Consider the following 25,409-nt stretch of genomic DNA (forward strand, 5'->3'; position numbering starts at 1 on the left):
TAACATTACATCAATAGTTTTAAAAAAATCTCATTAGTCCTTTAAGAAAAAAAAATATTTTTTTAGATGCCTTCAAAGTGTTGTTGCTAGGCAAAATAGTTAATCTTCCCTCTTCCTGCACCTAGGTGCTTAAGCTTCCTAACCTACACCGCACAGACTCCTGGGAATGTAGTGGGTGTAACTTTCCAGGAGTCTGTGCAGGAGTCTGTGCACTCCCCAGTCTCGAAGAATCATGTGACTTGGACAGTACAGGTGCTGAAACCTGATCTGAAACCTATTACACTGCTTGTGCAGCACTGAGGATGTGCGAGATCTGCAAGGCTGAAATCCAGGAAGTCATACAGTTTGGCTTCATGATGCCCACACTTAAGATGGCCCCAGTCAATTTCTATTTTATAAAGTGTCTAAATGCTGTAACAACCTAACAAAACGGACCTTAGTTTACAGACTAACTTTACTAGAATACATTAAGCTTGTGTATTACAGGGGTATTTATATTTAAAAAGTGAAATTGTGGCCGGAATAGACTGATGAGCCACAAACAAGGAAAATCTTTACTTATTTTTGTCCACAGAATCAGAGATGATATTCTATTGACGTTGGCGATTTATTTTTTCCCAGAAGGTTGGAATGTCTTCTTTTGCAAAGACTATTCCTTGCAATAAATGAAAGCATTTATCAATGCCCCTTTACACATTTTTTGCATCACTTTCTTTTTATCAGATCTTACCGCTGTAGGAATGGTATCTGATTACTATCGTTTCCATCTAGTTCAATAATAATGTGTTAATCAAATGTATAACACTCAAGATTCAAGTATCAGAGGGGCTGATATATTCAAGATCTATGGGTAGCAGCTGCATTGGTTCACTCTAGAGAACTGACTGTACCGCTGCAGCTCTCCTCCTGCTCTCCCCCTCTCCCCACCTGTGTTGGTTCAGCTGCTGCCTGTGCAGTTTTGCAGTCAAACACTGAGCATCAAGTGAATTCAGCACAGTCTTCAGTTGGAAAAAAATGAGGGATCCGCAACCTGCAGAGAAATCTGCTCTGCAGAAGGATGGATTTGATCCTAAGACAAAAGGTACGGATACAAATATCTATTATAGCATCTATGGCTGTGCCAGTACTGTGCATTTATGCCCATGCAGCAATGAATCCATTGCATTTATATGCAGGCAACCTTCATTTCACAAATAAGGACATTAGAATGCACAATTCTTTAAAAGCAGAACAGTAATCTCTCTAATGCAGTTGTATTTGATTCAAGTTAAAAGGAGTAGCTTCTTATTCCATATCTATCTAGAATGTTATGTCTATCATTTAAGACATCTATCAGTGCCATCTATCTATCTATCTCTCTATCTATCTATCTATTTATATCCAGCTAGCTGTCATCTTTGTCTGTCCATCTGTCTTTCTGATTATATGATATTTTACAATACCATGTTTTTAAAAAAAAAATATATATATATTGTATGTGTATCATAATTAACACAGGCTGCTATTTCGACACAATAGATGTCACGCTGTCTTCTATTCATGTGTAGACAGATGGCACCAGCCACACCATTTGTGCAATGCCTTTAAAGAATATCACCAGTTGCTTACAATAAGTGCAGAACGAGTTAGCTAGCAGTAAATTAGTAACCTGCCTTTGTATTGAATTATGGTTAGCTCTTTAACAGTTCTGTTTGAGTATAGCTTTAGGAGTATCTCTTTCCTAAGACGTGTAATGTGAATGTAAAGCTCAATTTAAAAATAATGTTTTTACTACAGGTTAAAAAAAAACACCCCGGTATCACTAGGGTTTGTGCATTGTTCACGATCTTGGCAATTTTTGGCGCAGCTGCCGTAAAAACGTATTACCATACAATTCTATGTATGAATTCTGCATTCTATAGTTGTGTGGATGGTAGGCTGTAGCTACACTGAGATAATGAAGGTTGTGTTGGTTGTCCTGCTATAAGGTACACAGAGAGGATTCTAGACTGTGCAGTCTAGAATGTGTAGAATCTGCAGAAAGTAGAACAATAATGGCATAGAATGGTAATATTGGAGAAGTCTGTCCAGCATAGTATGTGTGTGATGGGAGATGTGTGTTATTGGGAGGGGGAGAACAGACGTATATGTTGACGTGTGTGGAGAAAATAGACGTGCTATGGAGATGTCTAGTGGTGGGGGGCAGCAGAGATTCTCTGATTATGAAGTGTGAGTCACACTATACAGGTGTGAAGAGCAGAGTTAGCAGTAGCATGGGTGATTAGTGTTGGATCATGTGATATGTTACGCACATAACTGCAATATACAAATGATGAGGAATTGTGTGATAAAAATGTTAAGACAAAGAAAGATGTGTGATCAAGGGAGAGAGTAACACTTACAATGTCTACAATGAGTAGATAACAGCTATTCCTGAATGCACAGACGTTTTATATGACTAGGGATATTTATAGTCGGCATTTGCGAAAACTAGAAATGCTTGAAAAGGCCTAGCAATAGCATATGTAAATGTATGTGTGTTAGAAAGTGCTATCAAACATTTTGAAAGTGCTTCATTGAACGTGGAAAGTTTTTTTACTGTTTTTATGTATGGCATTTCCTGTGAAATTGCTTGTAAGCAAGCATTTCAATTGTTTATGCAGGTTTTTTTGTGGAAATGTCCTAATTTATTGCTCCTTATCACAACATTATGGTGTGAAAATTTATTGGTTAAACAATAGGGCTAGAAAGTCATAAACCTGCACAAAAAGGACAGAAACTGTGAAGCAAATGGTGCTATCAATTGTGCTAAAGTATATGTTCTTGGGTGGGACTTCCGGGACACGTCACTTCTGCCAGCTTGGAACGCAGATGGAGTGCAAACTAGGCTGATTTTAATGCTGGAACTACTTTATCCTAGTGTAAGTGCAATTTTTTTTTTCTAAACAAAAAAGAAAAAGTGAGCGCCAGAGCAAGATGACTCTTCGGTTCAGAGTAACGGTCTAGGGTGTATCATTGTTTGCCATCTGGTGAGTGTTTAGATTGGTGGAAATGCACGGTTGTGACAGACCTTTCCCAAACACATTGGGTGATGTTTAATTGATGCTGCTCACCTCCTGCTCTCTAGCTCCCTTGTTACTTCCTCCCATGCTCGCCTTCAGGACTTCTCCAGAGCCTCTCCCATCCTTTGGAATTCCCTGCCCCAGTATGTTCGATCAGCCCCTACCCTGTCCACCTTTAGGAGATCCCTGAAAACTAATTTATTCAGAGAAGCCTGTCCCACACCCACCTAACAACTGTCCCTGAGCCACCCCCATCAAATCATTCTCTGCAGCTATTACCTTTGGTTCCACCACCCCCTCCCTTTAGAATGTAAGCTCTACGAGCAGGGCCCTCCTGTACCTTCTGTATCGAACAGTACTGTAATTGTGCTGTCCCCCCTCTACATTGTAAAGAGCTGCGTGAACTGTTGGCGCTATATAAATCATGTATAATAATAATAATAATTTGATGTTGGATTTTTTCTACTTTCTAGTGAGTGGTTAGACATATTACACATATTGTTGAGTGAGTAAGTGAGTGAGTGAGTGAGAAACTTATATAGCGCAACACATGTGAACTGAATCGCCTCTGGGCCCTTGGTATCTATTCCCTGGGCCCTCAGAAGAGATGGGTCTTGATCTTTCTCCTGAAGGCCAGGTGGTTTACCTCCAATCGGATGGTGGTTGGTAGAGCGTTCCATAGTCTGGGTCCTTGGACCGCAAATCTTCGTTCTCCTTTGGACTTGTATCTGGCTTTGGGTATCTGTAGTAGGTTTTGGTTGGTGGATCACAGAATGCGATTGGTGTTGTGAGCTTTTAGTTTCTCGCATAGATATTGAGGGGCATTTCCCAGAATACACTTATGCGTTAGACAGAGTGCTTTGAAAGTGATTCTGTCTTTTACGGGCAACCAATGAAGGGATCTCAACGAAGGTGAGATTGATTCCCATGGTTTTTTCCCAGTCACAAGTCGAGCGGACGTATTTTGAACGACTTGCAGACGAGTGATTTGGTATTTTGGGAGTCCAAGATAGAGGGCATTTGCATGGTCCAGTCTGGAGTTGATAATTGTTCCCACCACAACTGCTATGTCTTTTTTTGGGATAAAGGGAGTGAGTCTGCGTAGAATCTTCCGATTGGCCTGAAACAGGAGAAGTTCTATTTTTGAGCCATTGAGTTTAAGGTAACTCTTTGTCATCCACTTTTCTATCAAAGAAAGTCATTTCTCTAGTCCAAGATAATGATCCTTTTTGTTGCAGATGCGAAAATATAGTTGTGTGTCATCTGCATAAGAGTGGTAAAGTAACTTCTGGTTGCTGATGATTTCAAAAAGAGGGCGGAGATAGATATTGAAAAGAACAGGCGACAGAGGGGTCCCTGGGGAACTCCGCATGACACCGTGCGTTTTCAGAAGTGAAAGGGCCCAATTTCACTATTTGTGATTGGTTTTCCAAGAAGGAGGAGAACCACGATAAATCACATTCCGCAACTCCGGCTACTTCAACTAGCCAAGTCAGTAATAATTTGTGGTCTACCGTATCAAAAGCTGCGCTTAGGTCCAGCAGTACTAGAAGACAAGATTCTCCTTCATCTGCGGCCTCTAGAGCGTCATCCCATATTGAGCAGTGCTGTTTCTGTCCAGTGACCCGGACAGAAACCGGACGGGAATGGGTCAAGTAATTTATGGGTGTCTAAGTGATGTTGTAGCTATTGTACAACTTCTTTCTCCATTACCTTTGAGAAGACATTCAGGCCTGTTATGGGGCGACGGTGGTTAGGGTCTTTGGGGTCGAGGGTGTTTTTTTTTAGAATTGGTTTGATTATACCTTGTTTCAGCAAGGGTGGCACCACGCCCTCCTTGAATGACTGGTTTATGAGCTGCATGATAGCTGGAGCCAAAATATCGGCACATTCTTTCAGCAGTTTGGTGGGGATGATATCATTGGGCGCTGTGGTATTTCGCATGATATTTTTAGTGGCATCGATGGAAATGGGTTTTAGAGTGAAGTTAGGTGATTGTGGCGGAATTATGTGGGTATTAGGTTTGTGATTTAGGGGGGGGGGGGTAGATGGAGGTTGTATTTTGCTGAATACTTTCGAAGATTCTTTCAATTTTGTTGATGAAATAATCCGATAATTCGTTGCAAAATTCTTGTGAATCAGAATTAGGGGCTTCTAGACAGACTGGGTTCATGGTCTTGGTAACTAGATTGAAGAGTTCACAGGGGCGGTTTAGGGCATTGGTGATAATATTTATTGGCAATAAAGATTTCTTTATGGTATTTTTTGGTTATTATCTTATAAATGGTGTGGTTTTCCTCTGAAGAGCTTATTTTCCAGGCTGCTTCTGCTCTTCTGCGCTCTTGCTTTAGCAACGACAGCTGGTCGTTAAACCAGCTGGAGTTGTTTTTCCGGATGCATGTTGTGCGTTTTAGCGCTACTAAGTCAGCTGACTGTAGCAGAGCCTTGTTTATAGCATCAAGAGTTTCTGTGGCTGTTTGATGTAGTTGGATTGTTTTTATTTTGTTCCCTAATGTAGTTTTGAAGAGTTTCGAGTGGAGCTTCTTCTGAGATCTAGTCCAGTGTGTTGTCACCGGTTTTACCGTTTTTTTTTGAGGGGGCGTTTATGTTGATTGTGAATTTAATGGCATGGTGACCAGTCCATGGTTGCGGCTCATTTTACAGAATATTGATTTCCAGATCTTGTCTGAAAATGAGATCGAGCGTGTGACCTGAAGCATGTGTGGGCCCATATACTAGTTGCTGCAGACCTAATCATTCCAAGTGGTCAATGCAGGCGTCGGCGACGGGGTCCTGTGAGGAGTTGGGCCAGAGGTTAAAATCCCAGAGCAGCAGGAGATGTTTGGTGTTTAGGGTATAGGTGGAGATGAACTCTGTCAATGACATGAGCAGGTGCGTTTTTGGACCCGGTGGTCTATAGCACAGGAGTATGTGAACAGTGTCCTGGGGATTTGTTTGCAGTTGCAGAGTGAGGGTTTCCATGAATGGAAGTGAGTTCTGAAGGTCTGGTTTAGTGATCGAGAGGTGAGTCTTGTGGATCACCGCCAGGCCTCCTCCTCTTTGCCCCACTCTGTTTTCTGTTAGAATGCGACAATTCTCTGGCACCAATTCTCCTAGAATGGTGTTACAGTCAGCTGTGAGCCAGCTTTCTGTGATAAAAAGGAAGTCTAAATCGTTTTGTAGAATGAAATCATGGATTTCTTGTCTGTGTTTTACTGCCGACCTTGTATTGACCAAAGCGCATGATATGTGCTTAAATTGGGGTAAATGCGTGTAATTTTTGACTGTCGATCGTCGATTGATTCTTAACAGTTGTTCATTCCTTAGAGCTTTTTTGGTGACGGCTGGTAATATTGAGGCGAATGGCTTTAGACCCCAAATGATTTCTGCAGAGTATCTTAGATTAGACATTTTGCAGAAAAACGCTGGGGAAAGTGATAATTGATCGGAGAGTTATTCAATGATGATGGGAAGGGCGATTTTCAAATCGCAAATCACTCGGCAAATCTTCCTCCCTGTTTGATCCAGAGGAAGGCGAAAAAACCCTGGCCGTGCTATGCCAATCTGCCGTGACCGGGGAAAAAAATTCCTTCCTGATCCCACAAGGGCGATCGGGGGAGCCCTGGATCAAACACTAAATGGTGGCGGACCCTGGAATTGGAGCTGTTGAACCTGAGGATGTGGGGGTGGGAGCCAAATCCCAGCTTTAGGGCTGGGGAAAGGGAGTGTAGCAAGATGGCTGCCGACCGGGACTAGGCCGGAGCCAGGGGCTGTGCAGCTGGGTGAGGCCCGGTTGTAGGGAGGAGGGGGCTCTGGGGCACCAAGGGGCGATGGTAGAGATCCTCCAGGGGCAGGGGTGGTTTAGTGAAGTTTGAGGGGGTTTGTGAGGAGCAAGCGTAGTGCACCGCTAGGCCGCGGCTGAAGCAGCGGACTTTCCTAAATGTGGTCGCCGCGAGCTTGCCGCGGAATTGTTCAGGCCGAGGTGGGATTGAGGAATGGAGGCAGCGGGGATGCCCCAATTGCGGCTGGGAGTGTGGGGGATGGCAGATCTATCCGTTATCCCCTTTGTTGGGCCGCAGCCACGACTTATCCTGAAACGGGTGGTCGTGAATTAGCCCAAGGGGCGGTGGATAGGCCTGAGCGAAAAAAGGCCTTACTTTGATGATGTTGGGGAGGAAAGAGGGAGGCCAAAGGTGGAGGAAGAGAAGCTGTCCTGGATCCTGGCTGAGGAGACCCCTGCCTGTCTGGCCCTAGGAGTGAGAGTTAGGAGTCGGCACTGGGGGTGCAGAGTCCTTCTGAATGTCCGGCTGGATGTAGGAGGCTGGAATATCTCTGGCTGGACTACCTAACCTTCCTCTGGCAGCAGGTGCTTCAAACCTCACTGCAAGCAGAACAGAGGGCAAATGACAATTGATTCCTCCTGGTGATCCTACGAGTGAGAGCAGACTTGTGCAGTAGTGGGTGTTCCTTCCTGCTGTGAAGGTAGTGAACTTGGCTGTGAAGGTAGTTGGCTTTGTATACACAGAAGATTTTTTTTAAGTCAATTCACAGATTTATATTTTCAGACTTTATTCATATTATAAGACTTTTGTTTACTAATCACAGTGAAACACTGCACACCCCCTGTTGTTTTATTTTCAATTTTATGCAAGCTTTATTCTGAGTGTTTGAAGGCTTTGGAGCACCATTATTGCTGGTTTGGTTCTGGATGGCATCCCTACATTCGAGGGAGCCCCTTCTGGGGTGAAAGATCGGGAGTAGTGTGGTGATTGTATGGTGTGGAGGAGCAGTGGTGAGGATCCAGAGGAGGAGCTGACTGCACTGACCCAAGCCTAGCATCCTCAATACCGGAAGAAGTCCTGTCTGAGTTGCCTGAGTTTCCAATCCTGAGGACGGAGGCCACGGCTGGGCATAAGACAAACGCTGTCTAAAGCTTGCCCTTTGGTAAGCGGCTTTCCATTAGGTGGTGGGCTCTCACTCATATATGGATTCACAGTGGTGTTCATTCGTCATGCTCATGGATATATGGTCACATTGAGATTACATCCATTGTGTTTTGGGACATTGTCTTGACGACCTACATCCCTCAATCACCTCTGTTGTTGGTGTTTCTTTGGACTTATTGTTGGCGCAGTTTTTTCTGTTTTATTGTTATTGTGTTTATCCCACCCAAACTGCAGCCTTTTTTAACTGTTTATTTCAATTCGTTAGGGGTAGCGCAGTTTTTTTGTACTACCTACATTTGAGTCATTGGCTGGATGTGGTGGATAGAAGAAGAGTGTTCTGAACCCAGATAGAGAGAGAGATTACCAAATGCTGTTCTTGGCTTCCTGTAATAGGAGTCAAGAGGTTCTGGTGAGTGAGCTGTACACACACGCTGGTGGAGAGGAGGCACGATCATTGACTTTGGTGTTGAAGTATACTGTATTGCTTGGATTCACTTTGGACTTTTTTATTTGTTTCTTGTTGGAATCAATGCACACTGTTTACTGTTTATGGTAGATTGTGATAGAATTGAAACATTCACATCTTTTTGGTGTAAGCGGCACAAATGCATCTAATTTATTCTATATTACTATAATTTAATAGATGTTTTTTATTATTTTAATTTGCTAACATATGTAAATTGGGAGCCTGGTTATCAATCATTTCCTTTTGGTGAACAATTCTTGCTCAGCAAATCTTCAAGAGGGTGGCAGACCATTTTCTTACCCAAGTGAACAACATTTCTTTGTATGCAGGCAAATGTAGTATGAATTATGGTTTTCTTTTATTCATACACAGCGTTAAGAGTTAGTAGGTAAGTGATCAAATGCTATGTAGCTAAAAAGTGGCCTTGGGTGCATTAAACCCAGCCCTGTCCACAAACAAATTGTATGTAGATATTTGTAAATTGCACTCACCAACGGTAGCAGAAGTATGGGACTTTATTGAAATCTCCAGCATACTTTCCTGAAAAAGGTAATGCAGCATGCCATTTTCCACTGTCATTGTCCATTAAATGTTATATGCACTTATCGAGCCTGCACCCCTAGAGGGCCCCAACCCCTTCTGCCAGCAGTTTTACAAGAGCACATACCTGTCATAGATCCCCTGAGATCTTCACCCTGTGGTCTGCCCAACACCGCACAACACTTTCTCCTACTTCCTCCCACACATGCACACCATGGACTCCTTCCTATGTAAAGTAAGTACACGCCTCTAGGACCTTCCTGGAGATAGTGGGAGATTTAAAGGGGTTGTAAAGGAAAAAAATGTTTTCCCTAAATAGCTTCCTTTACCTTACTCCTTCACTTACCTCATCCTTTGATTTTGCTTTTCAATGTCCTTATTTCTTCTTAGAAATGCTCACTTCCTGTTCTTCTGTCTGTAACTCACCACTGTAATGCGAGGCTTTCTTCCTGGTGTGGAGAAAGCCTCTTGAGGGTGGAGGGGGCGAGCAGGAGTGTCAGGATGCCCACTAACACACAGCTCCTTTCTCTATCTGCAAAGTAGAGAGTGTCCTGACTTGCCTGCTCGCCCCCTCGAGAGGCTTTCTCCACACCAGGAAGAAAGAAAGCCTTGCATTACGGTGGTGAGTTACAGGCAGAAGAACAGGAAGTGAGCATTTCTCAGAAGAAATAAGGACATTTAAAAGCAAAATTGAAGGATGAGGTAAGTGAAGGAGGACTGCACTAAGGTAAAGGAAGCTATTTAGGGGAAAAAAAATTCCTTTACAACCCCTTTAACCTTCACTATGTTTCAAGTATTCCCTTTTCCAGCTGCCAAGCAGAATTCATACAAAGTGTACCTGGCTACATTATAGATAATAGTGCAACGGGCACTTACATTTGAAAGTAAAAAATGTTTTTAAAGCCAAATATTTTTCATGTTTTGTACAGAAAGGGCAAGAGACATTTTTTTTACTTCTTTTTCCCAGATGGGAAGATTTAGACAGCGTCTTGGAAATTTCATAGCTAAGCAACTCCTTTCGTAAAATTGATTCTAATAATAACTACTGCAGTAGGAAACAGATGCAAAAATATACACTAAGCATCTTCCTAAATAACTGTTCTTCTTTCTTCTGCCCCACTTTTATGTCATTTTTTCAATGTTGTATAGAACTGCATGAGGGGAACAGGGAAGAACAATGCTCAATAAATGCATTAAAGTAATGAGTGGCACAACAGACGTTGTTACACCAGTTTTATGTACTGCCAAGCATGAAAATTGAATCATGTTACATTTTAAAAGACTGAACTTGAATTATCTTAGAGGAAAAATTAAAGGTCATAGAACTCAATATGCAGCTCTCAAGCCCTGTACACACGACCGAGAATCCTGTCAAAATTGACGTTTTTTTTTTTAAATTGGGATATTTATTACAGCAAAAAGTAAAAAATATTGTGTTTTTTTTTCAAAATTGTCGCTCTCTTTTTTGTTTATAGCACAAAAAATAAAAAAGGTGATCAAATACCACCAAAAGAAAGCTCTATTTGTGGGGAAAAAAAGGACGTCAATTTTGTTTGGGAGCCACGTCGCACGACCGCGCAATTGTCAGTTAAAGCGCCGCAGTGCCGGAAGCTGAAATTTTGCCTGGGCAGGAAGGGGGTATATGTGCCAAGTAAGCAAGTGGTTAAACTGTATTATGAATTCCATCCAGTATTTATCGTATATAGGTATTACAAATTTTTTCCTAATTTTTGTGCATGCTGCTGCACTTTAAGATGAATTTAGATGCAAACATGCTTTATCTAATATAGCTTTGGCTATATAGTTCAATCTCTATCATTCCTTCCCTTCGTTCCTTTGCAGCAGGGATCTGCAATTAGTGGACCTCCAGCTGTTGCAGAACTACAAGTCCCATGAGGCATAGCAAGACTCTGACAGCCACAAGCCTGACACCCACAGGCAGAGGCATGTTGGGACTTGTAGTTTTGCAACAGCTGGAGGTCCACCAATTGCCTTTCCCTGCTTTACAGGAATACCCGATAGCAGCCATTCTTCTCTTCCCTCTTTTCTGGGTGACCCTAATGGCAGAGGTGCCATTGTCTCTAGAGGTATCTCTTTGCTGGCAAAATCCTGTGGTGGCAGCACTATTCACTTTTATGCTTATAATCTCTGACGGCCTTTTATATGTTTTGGATATATACAGTAATGTTCGTGTATTTCACTTGTGTACCATTACTATCACATACAACTGTGTGATATTTACTGTTCTCATATTGCAGAAAAGACCTTGAACTTGAAAGCTTACACCCCTGAAGAAGATATACATGATCTTGAAACGCGTTGGGTTCCACTTTACGCTGTTATATTTGCTATAGGTTCCATTATTCTGTATAGTATTGCCAATTGTCATTCAATATTTGGTCGCTTTTTCACCTATGTATTCTACTGGCTATGTTGAGTTTAGATTATTATAAATAAAAAAAAAATACTATTTTTTTTACTTTATCTTATAAGACGTTTCTGGACAGCAGTGTTAATTTTGGCAGAAAATGTTGTTTTAGTCAGAGTATTTTAACTAAAATGCCGTTTTAGTTTTAGTCGCATTTTAGTCATCTGCAATTGTTTTAGTTTTAGTCATATTAAGTCGACTAAAATAATTTTAGCCGACTAAAATCGAATGTGTTTAAATTAAATTGCAATCCATTATTTAAGCATTTCTCTAGAATTTCAAAACTCATTATACAAAGAAAACAAACATTATGTGATTATTTATGGTAAGATTTGAGCAAGCTACACAGACACAGATGTAGTCTTTATATAACGTCTCCTCTGGAAAACCAAGTTTTGTTACAAAAATATTGCTTTGAGTCACAGCTTCATTCCTTGCAATAAGTGCATGCTACTTTTTCCTGTTGTTGATTGAACAAAATAAACCTGAACACATTTATATTTTTGGCCCAAGTAGCCCAGCCACACACTGCACAGTCAATAAAATCACTGTGGATAAATGCTTGCAAGAGTGGGACATACCAAGGAGCAGTGGTGTTGCTAGGGGGTGGCTTTTGGGGCTATAGCCCCAAATCTGGGACCCATAGCCCCGAGTCTCTTACTCCCACAGTGGCAGTCCTGATTCCTGCTCGCCACTGACTGACATTCCAGTGGTGGTTGGTTGCTAGGACTGCCCAGCGTCTAGCAACCAACCACGTAACTCCACCCCTGGCATTTAGCTGGGAGCAGAACTTTCCTGGCTTGCAGTCCTGTCCTGGGCTGGCTGCTGCCACACCTCCCAGATTACTGTCTCCTCAGTGGTTGGTTGCTATCAACCAACCACAGTTTGTCTAACTCTGCTCCCTTCCAGTGTGGAACCTTGTCATTTAGACCTGGCCAGAGGCGTCTCTAGGGGGGGGCCAGAGGGGGCCCTGACCCCCCCAACATTATGCTGTGCCCCACCATGTGCCCCCCCCAAAAAAAAAAAAAAAAAAAAATCCCCAGTCAGCTCTGCGGGGCATTCCTCCCCCCTCCCTCTGCTCGCTGACACTGCATAATGCGAGCGTTCACACAACCACAGCCGCCCGATCTGCTCCTTCCCCTGCATCCTCATTGGCACGGAGAAGAGCGAGTTGCAGAAAGGACTATGAGCACTGTGGGGGAGGGGGGCCCAAGCTTTCATCTCAGTTACTGAAAAAACAGACTGATTTCTCCCGTCCTTAGGACAGGAGAACCAGCCTGTAAATTCCGAGAGTGGTGACTGCAAGCTGAGCCAAGTGTCAGTCTATGACACTCTTTTACAGCCCAGTGAGTCTAGCCACCCCCCCCCCTCACATACGAGCAGGGAGGAATAAAGCTCCTCCTCCTTCTCCTTTCAGTCCCGCCCACACTATCTCGGTGTGCTGTATCTGAAGAGAGGGGATGTGTGTTCAGGAAATATGAAAATCAGCAGCATGTGTGTGAATGATGCCTGAGATTCTAGCCTGGACCGTGGGTATGTGTGTGCACTGCAGACTAAAGTACACTGTAATCACTGAACTGCATTATCTCTATCCCTTCTCTCCACCATCTGTCTCCCTCCCCCTCTCCTGTTCTTTCAAGACATTCACAATTTACTTTCTGTAACGGTCACCACCGTTTACGATATTCCAATCCATCGCCCCACGACAGGTTATCCGACAGTCCGACAGACATCAGACACGACCCATTTCATTTCCCAGAATAAACGAGACAAAACAAGCTCTGGTACTGGCTCCAAAATGAATGAATGAATCCTTTAATGGTAACTTAGCTTTGTTATATACAGTACAAGCATGTTACAGTTAATCACAGGGACAAAGACACACTCCACCCACACATCACACAATGGGGGGGCTTCATACACATTCTTTTAGATAATAACATTCCGATGAGTTAATTACCACTTATTACCCAGATGGTCTGGCTCCACATTTAGAGGGGTTAATTACTACAGCTTGACAAGTCACATTCCACATCTTAACAGTGTCATTAGCATACACAATGAACAGGTCTTAGGAGCAGACCTAATTAGCACAATGGACACAAAACAGTATTAGCATCACACAAAGGAATGTCTAGGAGCAGACTCAATTAACACCTCAAAAGCATGTGTCCCCCCCCCATTGAATGAAAACACTCTATTGACCTGTCGGAGTCAGACTTTAACAACTTGTAATATTTCAAGATATCCTGCAATACATGAATTATCAGTAATGTCCCATCTCATGTAATTTATAATTATCATTTCTTAGTCACCCTATGCCCAAAAGGGCATAGTGACGCTGGCACAGGAGTAAACCCCATCCTTCAAAAGTCTCTGGGTGTCACGGGCCATTCTGTTACACTTTCACTTTCAGTTAGGCAGGTAATATACAATGCAATTTTTTTTCCTACATCCACAGATTGCAGGAAAGAAACTTGCATGATTCCCCCATCAACACAAACAGTGCTGACGGGAATATCCCTCCTGCCCAGCAATTGTATTCTATACAGCAACCACTGGTGATAATCATAAGAGAATCTGCTCATTAATGGTTCAAATCTCAGCCAGTTCCTGCTGAACCAGCTGAGATTTAAACTGTCTATGGCTGGTCTTAGCTCTTAGGCAGCCCATACATTGATCACTTGTTTTCATTCAACTATTAGGTTGAATAAAAAAAAAAAAGAAATGATCCAATTCCCCCATCTACACATTATAGGTGGATGGGGGAATCGTCCCAGTGTGGACCAGTGCTGGAACAACCAGAGTTACTGTCCTGTCCCGGCTATTCACAGCGCTGGTCTCTTTCTCCATGGCAGCGGCGGCAGCACATTGGAACCCAGAGCTGGTTACTTTATGGGGCTGATGTACAGGAGGGCCAGCACAATTTGTTGTTAGAGATGGGCTGGGCATGTTCAAAATTCCACATGCCAGAGCCTGCCAGGAAGCCCACACTGCACAGCGCTAATCACAGGCAGTGAGACATTTCCCGGTCCGCAGCTGCACAGATCAGGAAATGTCTCACTGCCTGTGATTAGCGCTGTGGAGTGTCGGCTTCCTGGCGGGATCGGGCATGTGGGATTTCAAACACACCCAAGCCCATCTCTATTGGTTGTAGACAGTTGAGCTCCCTGCAGGTTGCTTAGCAGCAGTGGCGCTTCTCTGACATGCTGATCGTGATGCAATCCAGGTGATGCTCTTAGTCAAATCCTAGTGTTAAATATCAGAGATTTTATTGATCAAAGCCCACACTTTACAGGCATAGAGCCCACATGGCTGCGGAACATACGTTTGATTATATATATATATATATGTGGTTGTACTCTTGATGCTAATAAATATTGTGTTTATTAGATCTGACTGGGAGCATCACCTGGATCACATGCCGATCAGCATGTCAACAGAGAAGGTTATACAGCAATACTGCTGCTAGGTGACCAGCTGGGGGCTCGGCTCTCTATAACCAATAGTGCCAGCCTTCCCCTGCATGCACCCATAATGTCACGAGCACTAGGTCCTAATAGACTGCCGCCCCTGCCAAGGAGACAGACGCCAGACCAGCGCTGTCAATAGCAGGGACAGGACAGCTGGGGAACCCCACAGTGGCAGAACACCAGGACCCGGTGGCAAGACAACCTTTGCAACCCTGAAAGTTCTCCCACTGCTTTGGACCCTTATATTTTCTTGGTGTGCTGGTGACATATATCTCTTGTTTTCTGCCACCCTGGGGGGCCCCAGAAATAGTAGGAAGGGAGCTCACGACGGAACATGTAAAAGGGCCCGTTGTGGGATCATAGTAAAGGGCCCCAGGAGATTTTATATATATATATATATATATATATATATATATATATATAAATATATATATATATATATACTGTATATATATATAATTGCATTTTATAGTTGGCCCCCCTACTTTTTTCCCTGTCCCCCCATGTGCCCCCCCTAAATATGAAAGCTGGAGACGCCACTGGACCTGGCTGCTGCCAGTGCCCCATCTCCCCCTTCACATGTTGTGAATTTAGAGAAGGTAAGAAACTTTAGGAGGCTTATATTTAATGCTAGAGCAGGAGCTTCTCTGGGGACCCTGATGTAATGAGGGGGACTCTCTGGGGACCCTGATGTAAGGGGGGATCTGCGCTCAGATATGTAATTATGTTTGTATTTTTATATATACATATATATATATATATATATATATATATACACACACATACACACACGATATAAAAGTATCTCACAAAAGTGAGTACACCCCACACATTTTTGTAAATATTTTATTATATTTTTTTATGTGACAACACTGAAGAAATTCAACTTTGCTACAACTAATATATAAAGAAAAATTATCCCTAAGGCTGACAGCAATAAAAGACAGCAGCTAGCACTTAGGCCTCGTACACACGATAGGTTAACCAGAGGACAACGGTCTGAGGGACCGTTGTCCTAGGTTAACCTATGAAGCTGACTGATGGCCCGTCGTGCGTACACACCATCAGTTAAAAAAACGATTGTGTCAATGTGTTCAATGCTTCCATGCATGCGTCGACTTGATTCTGAGCAAGCGCGGGTTTTTAACCAATGGTTTTGCATACTAACGATCGGTTTTGACCTATCTGTTACCAATCCATAGGTTAAATTTTAAAGCAAGTTCTCATTTTTTTAACCTAAGGTTAAATAACCTATGGGGCCTACACACGATTGGTTTGGACTGATGAAAACGGTCCTTCAGACCGTTGTCCACTGGTTAACCTATCGTGTGTACGAGGCCTAAAGTTCAAACAGTGTGAACATGTCAAGTTATCCCTGGATGTACTAGCTGCCGACCTGATTGGTTTTTGGGAGACCCATATCCCTGTGCTTGATGAGACTGGTATACGCATGCGTTTTTTCTGGTAAGCAGGCAATCACACTTATGGGTGTTTGAAGACACGCTCTCTGGTTCTTCTTCTTTCTTCACTTTGACTTTTCATGAATGGGACACTGCCTTCGTTTTCTATTCCTAACATTTATTTTTTTATTTTTTATTTTTTTAAGTGTATTTCATTAGAGTGTTTATCATCAATTATTCACATTTGTACAGCACTATCACCGTTTGTCTCATTCTAGATCATTATTGATTTGTTGTTTATGCATTATTATCAATTCGCTATTAGCGCTGCACTCCTTTGTTTTATAATACAATGTAATGTAGTACATATACAGCTTGTATAACAGTGTAAATTTGCTGTCCCCTCAAAATAACTCAACACACAGCCATTAATGTCTAAACCACTGGCAACAAAAGTGAGTACACCCCTAAGTAAAAATGTCCAAATTGGGCCCAAAGTGTCAATATTTTGTGTGGCCACCATTATTCTCCAGCGCCCCTCATGGGCATGGAGTTCACCAGAGCATCACGGGTTGCCACTGGAGTCCTCTTCCACTCCTCCATGACGACATCACAGAGCTGGTGGATGTTAGAGTCCTTGTGCTCCTCCACCTTCCATTTGAGGATGCCCCACAGATGCTCAATAGGGTTTAGGTCTGGAGACATGCTTGGCCAGTCCAACACCTTTACCCTCAGCTTCTTTAGAAAGGCAGTGGTCGTCTTAGACGTATGTTTGGGGTCGGTATGTTGGCATACTGCCCTGCAGCCCAGTCTCTGAAGGGAGGGGATCATGCTCTGCTTCAGTATGTCAGAGTACATGTTGGCATTCATGGTTCCCTCAATGAACTGTTCTTCCCAGTGTCGGCAGCACTCATGCAGCCCCAGACACTCCAACCACTATGCTCGACTGTAGGCAAGACACACTTGATTTTGTACTACTCACCTGGTTGCCACCACACATGCTTGACACCATCTGAACCAAATAAGTTTACTTTAGTCTCATCAGACCACAGAACATGGTTCCAGTAATCCTTGTCCTTAGTCTGCTTGTCTTCAGCAAACTGTTAGCGGGCTTTCTTGTGTATCATCTTTAGAAGAGGCTTCCTTCTGGAAAGACAACCATGCAGACCAATTTGATGCAGTGTGCAGCGTATGGTCTGAGCACTGAGAGGCTGACCCCCCCACTCCTTCAATCTTTGCAGCAACGCTGGCAACACTCATATGTCTATTTCCCAAAAACAACCTCTGTATATGACTCTGAGCACATGCACTCAACTTCATTGGTCGACCCTTGCAAGGCCTGTTCTGAATTGAACCTGTCCTGTTAAACCGCTGTATGGTCTTGGCCACCATTATGCAGCTCAGTTTCAGGGTCTTGCCAATCTTCTTGTAGCCTATGCTATCTTTATGTAGAGCAACAATTATTTTTTTCATTTCCTTTGAGAGTTCTTTGCCATGAGGTGCCTTGTTGAACTACCATTGACCAGTATGAGAGAGTGAGAGTGATAACACTAAATCTAACACACCTGCTCCCCATTCACACCTGCGATCTTGTAACATTAACGAGTCAAATGACACCGGGGAGGGAAAATGGCTAATTCAGATTCACAGATTCACAATTGGATTTAGGTTTGGACTTTGACTGGGCCAGTCTAACACATGAATATGCTTTGCTCTAAACCTTTCCATTGTAGCTCTGGCTGTATGTTTAGGGGGTCATTGTCCTGCTGGAAGGTGAACCTCTGCCCCAGTCTCAAGTCTTTTGCAGACTCTAAGGCCCCGTACACACGGTTGGTTTGGTCCGATGAGAATGAACCGAAGTTAATTTTCATCGGACCAAACCGACCGTGTGTATAGGCCATCGGTCTGTTTTCCTTCGGTCCAAAATTTTTAAACATGCTTCAAAACCGAACCGATGGACCGCTGCCCGATCGGACCAAACCGATGGTTAGTACAGAAAAGCATCGGTTCAAAACCCGCACATGCTCAGAATCAAGTCGACGCATGCTTGGTACGGCCACTTCAGAGGTGAACTGATGAAAACGGTCCGATGGACCAGTCACATCGGTTTGGTCCGACCGTGTGTACAAGGCCTAACAGGTTTTCTGCTAAGGTTGCACTGTATTTGGCTCCATCCATCTTTCCATTAACTCTGACCAGCTTCCCTGTCCCTGCTGAAGAAAAACATCCCTACAATATGATGCTGCCACCACCATGTTTCATGGTGGGGATGTTGTGTTCAGGGTGATGTAATGTGTTAGTTTTCCGTCACACATAGCATTTTGCTTTTAGGCCAAAAAGTTAAATTTTGATCTCATCTGACTAGAGCACCTTCTTTAACATGTTTGCTGTCCCCCCACATGGCTTCTCACAGACTGCAAATGGGACTTCTTATGTCTTTCTTTCAAAAATTGATTTCTTCTTGCCACTCTTCCATAAAGGCAAGATTTGTGGAGTGCATGAGTGAAGCCTCGTACGCACGATCGGATATCTGATGGAATCTAATCCGATGGATTTTTTCTTCGGATATCCAATGAAGCTGACTTTCATCAGTCTTGCCTACACACCATCAGTCAAAAATCCGGCCGTGCCAAAACGCGGTGACATAAAACACTGGACGTGCTAAGAAAAATGAAGTTCAATGCTTGCGTGCGTCTACTTGATTCTGAGCATGCGTGGATTTTTGACCGATGGACTTCCACACAGACGATCATTTTTTTCTATAGGTTTTTGATCCATAGGAAAAATTAAAAACGTGTTCTATTATTTTTCACCGATGGAAAACAAACCGATGGGACCCACACACGATCGGTTTGTCCAATGAAAACAGTCCATCGGTCTGTTTTCATCGGAAAAAAGATCGTGTGGACAGGGCTTAAGAGTTGTCCTGTGGACAGATTCTCCCATCTGAGCTGTGGATCTCTGCAGCTCTTCCAGAGTTACCATGGGCCTCTTGGCTGCTTTTCTGCTTAATAATCTCCTTGCCCGGCCTGTCAGTTTAGGTGGACAGCCCTGTCTTGGTAGGTTTGTAGTTGTGCCATACTCTATCCATTTTTTGATAATGGATTGAAGAGAGTGCTCCACGAGGTGTTCAAAGCTTGGGATACGTTTTTATAACCTAACCCTGCTTTAAACTTCTCCACAACTTTATCCCTGACCTGTCTGGTGTGTTCCATGGCCTTCATGATGCTGTTTGTTCACTAAGGTTCTCTAACAAATCTCTGAGTACTTCACAGAACAACTGTATTTATTCTGAGATTAAATTACACACTAATATTTACTAATTAGGTGACTTCTGAAGTCAATTGGTTCTACAAGGGGTATCAGAGTAAAGGGGGCTGAATACAAATGCACGCCACACTTTTTAGATATTTATTTGTAAAATAAATTGAAAACCATTTATCATTTTCCTTCCACTTTTATTTGCCACTTTGTGTTGGTCTATAACATAAAAACAAACATGTATGTGTTTGGTTGTATCATGACAAAATGTGGAAAATTTCAAGTGGTATGAATACTTTTTCAAGGCACTGTGGGCCAGATTCACAAAAGAGATACGACGGCGTATCTCCTGATACGCCGTCGTATCTCTGTTTCTATCTATGCGTCTGATTCATAGAATCAGTTACGCATAGATATCCCTAAGATCCGACAGGTGTAATTGTTTTACACTGTCGGATCTTAGGATGCAGTACCGCGGCCGCCGCTGGGGGGAGTTTGCGTCGTAAACCAGCGTCGGGTATGCAAATGAGCAGTTACGGCGATCCACGACGGTTTTTCGCGTTCGCTACGTCGCCGCTAGTCTAGTTTCCCGTCGCAAAGTTAGTCATCGTTTTGGGTGCCTTAACTTTACACATGTTAAAGTATGGCCGTCGTTCCCGCGTCGAAATTTATAAAATACCGTTGTTTGCATAAGCCGTCCGGGAATACGGAATTACGCTACACGCGTCGCCGTTCGAAAAAATTACGTCATGGTGCGCAAAGCAGGACAGGAATTGCGAAACGGAGCATGCGCAGTCGGTCCGGCGCGGGAGCGCGCCTAATTTAAATGGCACACGCCCATTTGAATTGGCCCGCCTTGCGCCGGAGGCCGCGGGCGTAGTTTTCATCGCAAGTGCTTTGTGAATCAGGCACTTGCGATGAAAACTTGCGGCGGTGTAACGTATCTACGATACGTTACGCCGCCGTGATTCTACGTGAATCTGGCCCTGTATGTTCAGCACTGGAGTCCATTTTAATTTTTCAATAGTAGCTCAAAGGGCATTTGCAAAATTAACCTCACCACCACCACCACCACCAGCCTTTGCCAGATCATAGAATTATTTACAGCCAGCATAATGACTTGGAAGGGTCAATGAAAGTCATGTTTATTAGATGCGGAAGTCATTATAAGATCATCTGTCATAAGAAATGGCTATTAGTGAAAGATTCACAATAGACTATAAATAACGGTCTTACTCTCTAGGGGTAGTTGCACAGCCTTAAACATCCTTACCTCTAGAATCCATATCTAGTAAAGAAAGTTACTCACGATAAGCAAAAGCATAAAGATATAAAAAAAATATATAAATATTTGAGAGGTTACAGTTGCAGATGCAGCAGACGTTGTTGAATATAATGATTTTCCTGTATATCCAGCCAACTCTGCGGTATAGCTCTGCCAAGTGTCCTGCTCGCTAATTAGGATGAAACTGCTGAGGCTCCATGATGCTGCAGTGATGGAACACCCAGTATGTAACATCCTGGGTCTGTGCTGTCCCCATGGTAACAGTTTTCATCCCATATGATATATTTAGAAAAGGGTCAGTCCAATACATAAATAAAAGGAGCACTCAGAAAAAAATCTGCTTAGGGATGAGCTAACCTAACCAATCCTATTAACTAGCTTCTTGGAGCTCTGCAAATAGCAAAGTTTGGATCATTCATTGCTGTGCCAGCAAGGGAGGGGTTACATTTTGCATTCAAACAAGGTTAAATAATTTAGGGCGTTAACAAACATTATATCAATTACTTAAAGGAGTTCTGTAGTCACAGCATTCACTTTAATTTTATTGCATCTGCGTTGTAATAGCAATACAAAACAATAGTTAATTTTCACCATTCATTATAAGCTTACTTTAAAAATCTTATTTGTGAGTTCTGCCAATCTTTTTCTACAACTTCCTGGGTTTCCTGTATGCTTTGCAGCTTCTCCTCTACTGTTTAATTTTGATTTTAAGTATTAAATATCCCATGGTGCCGTTTTGCTTGCAGAAGATGTACTTACTCTGACTCCTGAAACTCCTATTCTCAGTACCTCTTTAGTTCAGGAGGCAGGATCTGTGAAATGTGTGACACAGCAGTGACTACCCACAGAGAATAGCGAAGATCAAAGGGTTAAATGTGTTCCCTCAGTGTGTGTCCTAACTGTGGGGGGATGGGACTGACTTGAGGAGGAAGGAGACCGATCAGTGTTCCTATATTCTAGGAACATACCACCTCTCTCCTCACCCCGACAGAACGTGAATCTCTGTGTTTACACACACAAATCCCCGTTCTTGCTCTGTCAGGAGCGATCGCATATGCCCGGCGGCCATCACGTCCCCAATACTTCTTAAAGTGCCCGCCGTACAGCTACGGCGATATAAGTGGCCTTCAGGAGTGGGAAGTTGAAACACAGCCATAGTGCTGTGGCCTACAAGAACTGTAGTGCTTACATTCAAACAGGTCAAAAGTACAAGGGAAGTTGTGCTTCTTGAAAGCTTACTAAAGCCATTTTATAAAGTGACTTTTATACATTAGTTCGATTTTATACAAGCTGAAGTGCATGCGTCCAAGGCTTTATACTAACCATGTACAGTATGCAGCAATAAATGATTGGCTGGTCATAGATTCCATTTTTGTAATTATCTTTCTTTCAAATAAAACCCTTTAACACAGCAAAGGAAAACATATTGATTGAATCAACCTTTTTATGTAAATTTGTTTCTGAAAGTTATGATTCTAAACAGCCATCATGCTGAACAAGATTCCTGGTATGTGTATGGCCATCACTAGTCTAGCACTACAGCTTTCTTTGGTTGTCCTTACAACCTCATTCTGAAGCAAGATACAACATCCATTAGAAAAAAGTGTATTTGCTCTTCAGTGCTGGCAACAGAGCACATTGAGAAGGAGTTCTAAGACCCCTTTCACACTGAGGGTTTTTTTCAGGCACTATAGCGTTAAAAATAGCACCTGCAATCCGCCCTTAAACTGCTGCTCTATTCACTCCAATGTGAAAGCCCGAGGGCTTTCACACTGGAGCGATGCGCTGGCAGGGCGTCAGAAAAAGTCCTGCTAGCAGCTTCTTTGGAGCGCATTAGGAGCAGTGAACTCACCGCTCCTAATGCGCTCCTACCCATTGAATGAACTTCCTGTTCCTCCTCAGTAAGGTGTTCTGTAAGCTGTTCTAAATGACTTTCCACCGCTCGCATGATGGTGGAAAGCTTACTGAGGAGAAACAGGAAGTGAGAAATTCAAACAAAGAAAAAAAAACATTTAGAAGGGAAATCGAAGAAATAGGTAAGTGAACCAACAATGCACTAGATTAAAGGAACCTATTTAGAAAATAAAAGACAAACCTTTACAACCCCTTTAAGGTCTTCTTATTATATTATTGAATACCATATCATAACATATTCCACACTTCTTTCTTTCTTTTTTTCCCCCACATTTTTACAGAAAGAAAAACAAAGACAGCTTTGAAAAAAACAGGGAAAAATAACCCTATTTTTTTTCCCAATAATTTGGATTTTTTTACAGGCCTTCCTATCTCTAATCCTGATATAGAAAAATATCCAAATCAAAAAGAAATGTTTGAGCTGAAGCTACGCTTTAAATGTATACAAAGTGTTATGGATAGGAATGCAAACCAAAGTTACATTTAGTATACTGGGCATCACAGTAGACTGTGCTTAACATATGGTTTATTTTTTGCTATTTCAGTACAATAAAGTACTGTTTAGGGTCTATGCAGAGGGCCTTCTCATTTTCCAGATAATCTGGGATTTTTTGAGATTGAAGGTTAAATACAATTTTTGAAGAGGAAAGGTTGACTTTGGTTCATGTTTATTTTTGTATTGACCAACTTTTCTACAGTTCGTGCTCATTATTGCAAAAGGATTAAAGCCCTGTACACACGATCAGTCCATCCGATGAGAACGGTGCCTACACACCATCAGTTAAAAAAACGACCGAGTCCAACGCGGTGACGTAAAACACAACGACGTGCTGAGAAAAATGAAGTTCAATGCTTCCAAGCATGCGTCGACTTGATTCTGAGCATGCACAGGCTTTTAACCGATGCTTTTGCATACTAACCAGGAGTCCATCGGTTGAATTTTAAAGCAAGTTCTAAATTTTTCGACCGAAGGATAATGGACCGATGGGGCCCACGCACCATCGGTTTAGACCGATGAAACGGACCTTCAGTCCGTTTCCATCGGTTTTGACTGACCGTGTGTACAGGGCCTAACACTTCAAAACAGCCAAAGACACAATAATTGTAAATATTGGTTACGTATGGTTTGTTAACTTGTTTAGTGAAAAAAAGAAGGGGGGTAAAACAGCGCTAGTGGTATAAGTGATGAATAAATATTGAAAAAAGAAGGTAAGCTGCAACACAAAAACATGTGATAATCATGTGACAAAACGTAAAATAATAAAGTTGCGCTAAGAGTATACATCTAAATATACATAAATCAATTAATAAAATTGCAACCTGAAAAGTGAATGATAAACGTATAAGTGCATAAAAATTATATCTCAAAAAGTATATTTAACATAGACAAATGTCCATATAATAATCAAAAAATCCAAGTAGGTGAATATATGGGAACAATACAAGTGAAGGAAACAAAATCAACAGTGTCCAAAAGAAATAGTATCAGGAATCCAGTCCCACAGAGAGAGATGGAAGGAAGTGGAAGATACAGGAACAGTTGTCCGCCACCACCTCAATGGATGCTTCCTCATGCGCACACATAAGTGAAAGGGGGGACCCTTACCAGAAATGTTGGACCTCTGATTGTAAGGTCATAAGCGCTTTTGCAGGTATACCCCTGCAGGGTTGAAAGGATCAGCCCGATGTCAGAATCACTGCTAGACTCCTCCCGATCTCCTCTTCATTATTTCCAGAAGGACCAAATGAAAGGATAAGAATAACACTCTCTCCAGAGTGGGCAAGTCCGCAGGTCCACAGGCAATGTAAATTTAAAAAAGGCAGCAATAGTGCATCAACTTTTAAAACGCTGAGTCGTTTATTGAATAGCGCAAAAAAAACGATACAGCAAAACACAATTTAAAACAGCCGGCAGAAACTAAAAAAATGTTGCCTGCATTTCAAGATACATCTGTTTCTACAAAAAGCCAACTATAGAACCGTGATTGTAATCTTACACTTTTCTTATATATTTAATTTTAGGTTTTCACCTTCATGATGCACTTCAAGTTCCCAAACAACTCATCAGCAAAAGCTTATGCAGCAATGCTCCTTCCGGTAAGTTTTTGTTAGTGGATCTCAACTTACTTTATGTTATGGAATGGTCTGTGTTAAATTAAATCAAGCCTCATAAATACAATAAAATAGTATTACATTCTTTAAAGGCTAAAATGTTTACACGTTTCCTTTCATTACCTATTGGAGATTGTTTGTCATCTCTTTCATGGATTTACCTTCAGTTTGTATGTAGTCCTACAGATGGCTGTCTACTTTTAGGCCATCATGGAACCTACCACAATATTTGTCATATTTGTGTGTATTTACATGTTGTGGGTAATGTCTGGCACATAGTAAATGTATGAAAGTATTAGCAAATTGTTTGCTTGAATTATATCCTAATGCCACGTACATACGATCGGTTCATCCGATGAAAACGGACCGATGGATTTTTTTATCAGATATCCGATGAAGCTCACTTTCATTTCTTTTCTACACACCATCAGTAAAAAATCCGTTTGTGTCAGAACGCGGTGACGTAAAACACTACGTTGTGCTGAGAAAAATGAAGTTCAATGCTTCCGAGCATGCGTCGACTTGATTCTGAGCATGCGTGGA

At 42.3% G+C, this 25,409-nt stretch overlaps 1 protein-coding gene across 2 annotated transcripts in view; it reads left to right on the plus strand.

Annotated features, from left to right (window-relative positions):
• The first annotated feature begins 930 nt into the window (after positions 1-930).
• The window catches only part of MREG (melanoregulin), an 82,619-nt gene continuing 58,140 nt past the window's right edge, over positions 931-25,409 (plus strand). Inside the window, exons 1-2 of one of the 2 annotated variants that reach the window (XM_040357484.1) lie at positions 931-1,081; positions 24,777-24,851. In XM_040357484.1, coding sequence (XP_040213418.1) covers positions 1,015-1,081; positions 24,777-24,851 — 142 coding nt within the window. In that variant the 5' untranslated portion in view covers positions 931-1,014. The remainder of the gene's footprint in view (positions 1,082-24,776; positions 24,852-25,409) is intronic. The other variant, XM_040357487.1, reaches the window with a different exon arrangement.

This window comes from Rana temporaria, chromosome 6, assembly GCF_905171775.1.
Source record: "Rana temporaria chromosome 6, aRanTem1.1, whole genome shotgun sequence".
Taxonomy (NCBI): domain Eukaryota; kingdom Metazoa; phylum Chordata; class Amphibia; order Anura; family Ranidae; genus Rana; species Rana temporaria.